Genomic DNA, 9,845 nt, shown 5'->3' with positions numbered 1-9,845 from the left:
TCTGACAGCAGACACAAAAATGCTTGAACAGTTATGCATGGAGGTTTCATCCTAAACGGTTTAGACAAATTATTGTACAATATATATAGATATTAGAGATCTATAGGACGGGTCACATAAAATCGATATATCTCCACTAAATCGGAAGTGGGCAGTATATAATAATCATAAAGGTTGCTTGTGTAGCGCTATATCCCTACCCTACGGGCAAGCTCAAATTTTCACACCACAGTGTACAAAACTTTATAGATTTTTTTTTTATAGAATAATATTTAGAGCACAGTTTTTGAACCCCAAACACATCAGCAGGAAATATAATTTGTTGTATGTTGAGCTGGGATATGGTGAGGTGGGTTGAAGTGTTGTGCAGGTTGTGTTTGCCTGAAACATGACTAAGATGAGCCTCTCTCTCTTGACCTCCACCCATAACATGACTGCTGCATGTAATATGTCCCTCTTTCTTGTAGCTAACATTGAAATAGGTGTTTCTAAAAACCTTAATTCTGCTAACCTTATTTTCATTAGCACATCAATCAACACATTAAGAACAAGCTTCACAGGTACACTTAGATTGACCTCTCCATTTGCTAGCTGTATTTTTGATGCTAGGTGATCTGGTGGCACTACGGTTAGTGCCTGTGGCCAATCCAGTGAAGATTAGATGTTCTGGATTTAGATCTCATCTCAGGCACCTGTTTACAGGATCAGCTGCTTTGCTGTAATTTAGCTTTAGTTTTTGGTTTGATGTGAAACATCAATCCCTCCTATTTTTAGGGCGCTAAATCTATTTAGATAATCTGTTTAATAGAAACGCAATTTTAGAACTTTTTATAACATTATTTTAGATAAGACTTCTTAAGCCAGACTTTCATTCTTACTAGCACAGTTTTTGTTTCTTTTTTTATGCAACACATCTAAATGGCATAAGAGTGGTTTTTGAAAAACATTTCTAAATTTACTTTAGAACAGTTTAAGTTGAAGAAACATGTTGTGCAACTAGACCCTGTTATATCTAATGTCTTACAGATATGTGTACTAGACTGTAAAGATGTTGACAATGAATTTGATTTTTGGTAGCCTATTTTATGAGCATTGAAACATCATCCCGAAAGTTGTCTTAAAATTGCTAAAATTACACATGGTAAGCGGTTTGGAAACAATTTTTTGTTTTAAATAGTACCATTATCCACTGACTTCCGATAGTGGTGATTTCTTGCAGATCAACATGGTGATAATAAACTAGCAGATTATAAACTAGTTTATCATCATGATCCTCCAAGATATTACACTTATTAAAAGCACTTTTTATTAAGGGCTTTTGTGTTAGATAAAACCTTGATATGCTACTGATGCTTATACATCTTACTTTAATGGTTACATTTTTGAACATAAAATTACCTAAAAATGTTAATCGAGGCAAGAAAGAGCTTTTTAAAATAAATGTCTTTTGTCTTTTCTAGAGGGATGGGAACATAATACTCAGATCACGCAAAAATTTAAGTTGAACTCGTAGCTTAAAACTTTAGAGGATTTTAAATTTTATTTCCCTAGCATGAGCATGGCATAACAGAATACAGAAACTCCATAAGCATCCCATTTGAGATGAAATGTATATGAAATTAAAAGCAATACATTAAACAAGTGAATATGAGCTTTTACCCAGTGAATACTCTTGCAGGCTCATTCCAGACACTTCAAACTTTCAGTTGTTAAGTTTTGAAAACAGATCATCCCAATATGCAGAATTAGATGGTGGTGCAAAGCTAATGAGCTCATATAGATGAACATACAGAATTGCAAATATTAGTGTCTAATAGTCACAAAGGTAACCAGTCTTGTACAAGTTTTGTAGATTCTAAAAGTTGGCACTGCATTTTAAAGCCTTAATGCAATATTACGGTATATGACTACATGCTGCAACATATTTACACAACAATGCCAAGTCAAAGATGACATTAACAGCAGTTATATAAATATTTCTTTCATTGATAATTGTTGACTCCATAGTTGCTATGCTTTACATATAATCTAATATAGGAGTCATTTCTTGATGGTCTTGACAAATATGCTATAGCCTTACTAATTAAAATGCCACTCATTTTTACCAGTCTACTTCATATAAATAGGGATAACAATGATCTGACAGATTTATCCATTAAAAAAATTAATAAATTACTGCTGTTGACTGGTGAAATACTCATGTTTCGCTATCTTTATTTTAAAACAAAGTGTAATCAAAAATCCTGGTAATAGAGAACACACTTTCCACTAATAAGTAAAGGACATACAGATGAAAGTGGCAATCACAGAAACATATCCTTCAATAGTCATCTGCTGCAAAAAAAATTTTCCATTATTTTTGTGAATAAGATGGAGGCAAAGGGAGACAAACTTGTCTTGATAAAAATGTAGGAATAACGTAGACATGGCATTTGCCTCTTGACTTGGTTCCTGCCAGAGTTTTCAATGCACAGCACTTACTAAGCATTCAGAATCGTCAGAGGCTTTTTTTAAAGTGGCAAAGAATTGCAGTTTTAATCCTTCGGCTGTTTAAATGCCAGAATGTCATACTCTTTTCCGATCTGTCAACACTCGCACTATGCTGCCAAGTCCCCCAACAGCAAATACCTGTTATGAAAGCAATTACCATTTAACGAAACATTACAGAACCAAGATCATTCACATGTTTTTTTTCTTACAAAGTATCCCTACATAACACAAAGCTATTATAAAGGGGTGCATCTGAGGATGAGAAGACCAAATGAAATAAGCACATCCTTTAAAACCATCCCCTACTGAAAAACAAAAATGACAGCCATAGAAAGTTCTATGGGAGCTAAAAGGGGCTATGGCAGTTTTAAAGGCCAAGGCATCACCTTGAAGGCCTGTAAAGTATAGCTAATCAGCAACAGAGACCAAAAGAAAAAAAAAAGGGACATCAATTATGTGCAAGCAGATATATGTTCACAAATGTAAGAATGCTTCCACTTACAACATGTTTTAATTTATTCTCTACTATTTATGTATATATCACACTATGTAAACCTTAGGTTAAGATTAAAACCATGCAATATGTTGTAAATTAGTATGCACTTAGATAAAGCAATTCCCACCTTTTCATGCCAGGTCAGCAATACTGCACTGCTACCATCAGAAGGTGACTCGAATCCCCGGTAAATATATTTCATTAGAGTGTCAATATTCTTGCTATCCAACGACTTCACGGCCCGTTCCACGTCTGCAGACTTGAATGATGTCAACACCCGCAGTACTGTGTTTGCTGCTCGATCCTGAGCCAAACACAAGCAAAACAGTAGCGGAGAATTTATACTATCAAAATTTTTTCAAAGTAATTCCTTAAATATGATGTGCTTGTTTCCTTCCAGCTTCACCTACAAACATTCTCACAAAATTAAAAAAAATAAAAAGCTTTGCTAAGAAGGGTCCTGGAGAAAAACATTTTGCATTAAATGACACTTTCATGCCATTTTTATTATGCTTTCACCAAAGATTTGATACAATTTTATACTGCAGTGAATTTCATGTACCTTCAGTGCTTGACTTTTGGAACCCAGTGGAGCACTGTTCAACACAAGTAACAAGGCTTCCTGGTGTTTACCTGTGCTTTTGGTTAAGGCCTTTATATAACAGATTGCTAATTACTAACTGAGAGAAGAAATACAAAATGTTTCTAGGATATAATCACATTAAGATTATGTGTTAGTATGTGACCGACTGTGTGTATGATTTTCTAATGTACATAGCTAAATACGACTGACATCAACAATACGACCTCTACTACTTTATTATAAACTAAGAGTGTCCGTCCATACAAAAGCAATCATCTAAACGTTTTCACCTATGATACATAAATAGGAAAATACAACAGGCAAAACGAAGAACAGAAAATAAATACTAGATTTCCATTGTTTATATATTCATTCGGTGATATTTTCTAAACAAAAATTACTATACACTTCTATACTATATAGAAAATAATCTACAAAGAAGCCGAACGCAAAATGAAACGTTTAATAGCCAACTAGAGTGACTGGTATTGTCCTCATTTGACAGTCAAACATAACAATTGCATGTTAAATTAAGCTATGTATTTTGAGTTTGCATAATATTAAATGAGCTGATAATCGAGTCAAAATGCTCACAATTAAAATAGCTGAATACTAACTTATCAAAGTGTTCACAACACAGAAAGGATATTGAGCTAACAAGTTGCTAACTTCCGTGTCGTTTGGTCCTTGATCTCCAGTATCTGTGGCTGTATCATCGTCTTGAAATCTTTCTTCGTCATATTGGTCTACGTCCACCTTTCTAAATTTACTAGCTCCTGTGTTCTTTGCCATCACTAAATATGTTTAGTAACTTATGGCACTTTGTATGCTCGTTGACAATCTTTGGCTCACGCTGAACACACCCCGGAAGCTCAATTCTTACCACAGTTAAGATACACCGATACACGTATCGTAACACTGACAAGAGACTCATTCTTTGAAAAATTTTAATATGATTGAAGTAATTGATCTTTTGAAGAGAATTTAAAACTTAACACTTTTTATTACATAAAATTTAAACATTTGACTGCGCTGACCTTTTACAGGACGAACTGTGAGACTTGTGGTATATTTATCCCGGTTTGCAAGTCTCTTCTTCCGGTTTCTCCATACAACATGGTGGGTGATATCTTTAAGTGTTCTATAATCATTTATCATCTCACTACACTCAATCTTTAACAAAGAGAAATACTGTTATTTTTGAGTGCTCGATTTAAATTTCATGTCATACCAATAGCAATTTCTTATTAATCATTATTCTAACTACCTTTTATGTTTTCCAGAATTAGTGTTGGCTATCGTAGGCAGAGCTTTCCATATAAGTTAAGATTGTTTTTTTTGTTGAATACTACATCTGCTTATCAAAAGTTGATATTACTTATATCTTGAGGACTTATTTTCAGAAGATTAACAGAAACTTGTCAATAAATTTTAGCTCGAGAATTTCTAGAAACTTAATCATTCATCTTTTGGCAGAGAATAACACGAGGATAGTGTAGCTGAAAGCTCAGAAACAGTAAATTTTTAGACGAATAAATTGCAAAAGCATTAGTGAGTGGGAAGCATGCAGTAACTCTATCAGTGTTAAATTGATTTCTTAAATGAGTCGATATGGCTCGTGTCCAAAGTAATTTCCAATACGTTGTTTCGGTCTGTGTGTGTTTAGGCTCTGTAATACATTTCTCTCTCTCTCTCTTCTCTAGAAAATGGAAATGTAAAGTGTTATGTGAGAAAACGGTTATTACACTAAGGACACTTTTTAAGTCATTTAAGCTAGAAATACATGTATTTCATAGAGAAGACCACAGATCATAAATAATACATCTTCCGACCACACAAGAGAAAAACATAAGCATTGATGACTGTCACTTAGGTCCTTACGGATGCATGAAAGGTCCTTTTAAGGTCCTTTTTTGGCACCATCCCTGATCCCTGGGAACCCTGTTAATAGGTAGCCTAGTCATAATGTGTAACCTTTACTTATGGTTTCCAGGGTTTGGAGACTCAATTGAGTAGTTTCGTGTAGTGGGGATGATGAGAAATGCAGTCACTGACATCACTAATGGCTGATGAATTGCTTAAATGGATCGATAGGACTGACCCACTTTCATTGCATAGAGAATTCCCAGAAACATTCATTTTTAATAATCATTCGTCCTTTGGTTTCTCGTACACGTCATTTAGCCAGAAGTAAATAAACAGTTGTACTTATGTCATTCCAGTTAAGTTAAGTATGCATATACTTTTGTTTACTGTTAATTTTGCAATTGACTGATGGATGTCCCTGACGAATGTCTCGAGTTTTGTTGATAACCATTCTCCTAGTGCTACTCTGCAGAAAATAACACAAGGAAAATGTGTCTGAAAGCTCAGAAACAGTCATGTTTTAGACAAATGAATTGCAAAAGCATTAGTGAGTGGGAAACATGCAGTAACAGTCAGTGTTAAATGGATCGATATGGCTTGTGTCCAAAGTAACTTCCAATACATTGTTTCTGTGTCTGTGTGTGCTTAGGCTCTGTAAACATCTCCACAATGGAATGTAAAGTGGCATCTGAGAATAATATTACATGGGTCATTTAAGCTTGCCTTCGAGTAGAACAGAGCTAAGATATGCTTGACTAGTGGTTGATAAATGAAAGTAACCGAGTCATAATGTGTGAACTTTACTTATGGTTTCTAGAGTTTGGAGACTATTGAGTAGTTTCGTGTAGTGGGGATGATGAGAAATGCAGTCACTGACATCACTAATGGCTGATGAATTGCTTAAATGGATCGATAGGACTGACCCACTTTCACAGCATAAGAATAACAGCAGTTAAGTTTCACCATCTTGTGCTTTACACAGCAGTGCATGATCAGTAAAGGCAGCCTTCAGCTTTGCATGTCTACTTTTATTTTGTACAGTATATATGGTGTATATGATCAAAATGTGCTTTTATTTATTGACAGGGCAAGGTCAAGGCTAAAGATCTACGTGGAAAGAAAAAGGATGAGCTGATGAAGCAGCTCGAGGACCTAAAGCAGGTCAGTGTTAAGTCACTTCATTTTACTTTTCTTCATATAGTATTATTGGAAATGTATGCTAAATCTTATACGAGTGGCTTGTGATCTGAGCAAATGTTTATAGGTTTTTCCTTGCTACTCCTGAAGGAGCTTCAGGCCAAAACAATTCCTCACCAGCGGACTGGGTTTTAAGGAAGCCCTTTCTCTCTCTCCCACACTTGATTTAAATCATGTAGTTCAGCATCCTTTGCCTTGCTCTCTGCTGTTCTTTTGCAAGTCTTCTTTGGCCTCGCGTCTCTCCTTTTCCCCTGAGGATTCCAGTCAAGAAATGCTCCATTCAAGGACATAGATTGCTTTACCTTGCTGTGGCTACAATGAGCAGTACCATACAATTCATGTCTGCTTGGTAAAATTTGTGCATAGCATCTGTCTTCCTAGGCTTGAATCAGGTGCATTATTTTTTTTGCAGGAGCTGCAGTCCCTTCGCGTTGCTAAAGTAACAGGGGGAGCAGCTTCCAAGCTTGCCAAGATGTAAGAGCTTTTCTTGTTTTGGTGTAAAATTACTGTTATTTATAATCACTGGAATCACTTTGTGGTTTGCTCGTCTTGTTGCATGTTGGCAGCAGGACTAAGGCTTATCAAAATGTATAGCAGAACACAATGTGTTTGGAAAAGTAACTGAAAAATTCATCTCTTTGTAACTCATTCATAAAATTTGTGACTTATATTACCTTTGGGATGTCAGCTATTTTTATGCATTATGCTGTGTTACTCTAGGTTCAGCAATTTATTTACTTGTTTAACCTTCTATATTCTCAGCCACACCGTGCGCAAGTCTATTGCTCGTCTTTTGACTGTAATGAACCAGACCAAAAAGGAGAACTTGAGAAAATTCTACCGCCCCAAGAAGTACCGTCCTAAGGATCTTCGACCCAAAAAGACACGTGCCCTGCGACGAGCCCTGACATCATATGAGCTGTCCCTTAAGACAAAGAAACAGCAGCGCAAAGAGCGCTTGTACCCACAGCGAAAATTTGCAGTTCGAGAATAATTGTGCTGTTGTTTAGTTTGGATGTCACAATAAAGGGGAGGAAATACCTTATTGGTTTGAGTTTTGCTATTCTTATTTTGCTTTTCTTTTGATGCGGTAGTTCCTCAGGGACAGATCCAAGAACATGCATATCCTATGCATGGCATTAAACATGTTTTTTTCTTGCGCATGTTGCTCATTACACCTCATTTCAGAGCAATTTTTTTTTAAAAGTAGAATACCCCTTGAATGCTGTTGAACAGGTTCTTTTTAAGAAGTACAGCTGGAATACAAGTCTCTCCAGTTTCACTTTTGCGTAACTTGATTAATTCATTTTCTGATTACTTTATTGGTAGTTGGCTTTGACTTGTTAACAAATAATGTTGAATCAAACTACAGGCTGGATAGGGGGCAGCACACTTGCAGTCTTTTGACAGCTGATTCACTGTTTGGAAAATGAGCTCTAATAGAAATTTAAGTATTCGAAGAGCTCCTGCACCCTACGTGTGATAACAGTGCTTAATACATTTATTATTTGATAATAATCTGAGCATCCTTCCAGGTACCTGTTCTCAAAACTGTCCTAGGGAATAGGGTTATCTTTTTATTGTACCTGTTTGTGTAGTTGCTGGCTTGATGTTCATCCACCCACAAACAAGATAGTGTATAAAGTGAAACCAAGCAAATAGATCGTGAGCAAAACGAGAGAAAAAATCAGCACTACTAAAACAATTTCCTTCGGTCTCGGAAAGCGAGAGGGGCACGTTGATTTAAAAATGCAATCATCCAAGGGAAAAAATTTGCACACAGAAGTGGAATATCTGCTCAGTTTTCTGGAAAAAAAACTTGGAAAAATTATTCTACTACTCGGGGAACTGGTGGAAGGGAGTTATTGGTGAAAATTTCAGACTCGTAGTGGGCGAAAAATTTAAACTGGATTTGCTCGCAGACAGCAAGTTAAATGATAGTGTTAAAAAAGGGCAATGTAATGTTTATTTACATTTTACACTAATAAAAATGAGTCTTGTTCACAAGCACACTTTTGTCCATGCAGTGAATATGGCTTAGGCTTTAAACGAGTGCTATTGTGACGAGCAGCAGGGGAAAGATGTTGGGCGTGGAAGTGAAGCTGTTAACGTGTAAATATGCAAGCCCATGTCAGATCAGCTTAACCCGATAAAGCGACCCTGATTTCACTTTTTAATTTTCCTATTGCACTAAACGGCTCTTTTATTCACTGAAATGCTGCTGTGACATCGCGATGTATCGTCTATTAGTTGAGCGGCAGATGTGGGTTGATGGTTTGATTGGTAACAGGTAGAATTTATGTATTCGGCAAGCCACCTGCCTTTACATGGACTTGAAAGATAGCGCTATCACGGATTCCCGTCTTAGTGTGGGCCAGCCTCTTCAACGCGCGTGCAGTCGGCATGGATGTGCGAAAGGTCGTAGTCACGTGCGATAGTATCGCAACATCGCAGGTGTATTTTTTAATGACAAACAACTTTTGATGAGGAATAAGCTGAATGAAATGAGAAGAACCCCAAGAATTTAAACCATCCTGTTTTAGAAACAAGCGCTAGAATAAATATCTTACATGATAATTATTATGTAGTAAGGTTTATGGCATTGCTCCTGACTGTCTGCTCACCCTCACCATATCCCATAGTGACGTCAAGCGAAAGTCGGCAGTTCATTTGTATTCGTTTTGAGCTGTCTTCTGCTGCTGGTGCTAGGAGACCTGATTGTCAACAACTCTACCCTCGTCCGGTTTTTGAGTCGCAGAGCATAAGTGCCGGAAGCAAGCAGCAAGATGGCCATCGAAGGCACCGTGGTGCACAGACCAAGGGGCCTGCGCTAGAGAACTGCTCACCCCTGACCCCCTTAGCTCTTGGTATTCGTGCTCGTAATTTCCGGGGCGGTTCTGACAACCAAGTCGTTGCCTCGCATTATTTTATATATAAAGAAAAAGGTCTGGGGGAGGAGGAATCCTGGTCAAACATAGATTGATGAATTAGCTGCAGTACTGGAAATTTTCTATCAACGATCTAAATTGTCTAAAGCATGCAAAATTACGTTCTTAAGTTCTGAAAGTCTTGCAAAAAAAGACGAAGCTAGTTTTAAAGCACCCCCACCTTTTTTTTTTCTTCAAAATTTCTGTAAATATCAGTTCATGTGTGCTCTATCAACTGCTGCAATTTCTGACATGGGAAGAGGCCTGAAAAGTTTTGGTCCCTGCA

The 9,845-nt window shown here is 36.8% G+C and overlaps 2 protein-coding genes across 2 annotated transcripts; one reads left to right on the top strand and one right to left on the bottom strand.

The window, feature by feature from the left end:
* Positions 1-1,514: 1,514 nt before the first annotated feature.
* Positions 1,515-4,470, bottom strand: LOC112575376 (actin-related protein 2/3 complex subunit 5-like). Its single transcript, XM_025257198.1, has 4 exons — positions 4,219-4,470; positions 3,549-3,621; positions 3,114-3,290; positions 1,515-2,628 (listed from the first exon to the last, which is right to left on the bottom strand). The coding sequence occupies exons 1-4, from the start codon at positions 4,359-4,361 to the stop codon at positions 2,566-2,568; spliced, it is 456 nt and encodes a 151-aa protein (XP_025112983.1). The 5' UTR covers positions 4,362-4,470; the 3' UTR covers positions 1,515-2,565.
* Positions 4,471-4,628: 158 nt separating this feature from the next.
* On the top strand, positions 4,629-7,677 carry LOC112575377 (60S ribosomal protein L35-like). Its single transcript, XM_025257200.1, has 4 exons — positions 4,629-4,688; positions 6,522-6,596; positions 7,045-7,106; positions 7,395-7,677. The coding sequence occupies exons 1-4, from the start codon at positions 4,686-4,688 to the stop codon at positions 7,624-7,626; spliced, it is 372 nt and encodes a 123-aa protein (XP_025112985.1). The 5' UTR covers positions 4,629-4,685; the 3' UTR covers positions 7,627-7,677.
* The last annotated feature ends 2,168 nt before the right edge of the window (positions 7,678-9,845 follow it).

The sequence above is a fragment of the Pomacea canaliculata genome, linkage group LG11, assembly GCF_003073045.1.
Source record: "Pomacea canaliculata isolate SZHN2017 linkage group LG11, ASM307304v1, whole genome shotgun sequence".
In the NCBI taxonomy this organism is placed as follows: Eukaryota; Metazoa; Mollusca; class Gastropoda; order Architaenioglossa; family Ampullariidae; genus Pomacea; species Pomacea canaliculata.
Note: the sequence above shows the minus strand (reverse complement) of the source record. Positions and strands in the feature narration are given on the sequence as shown.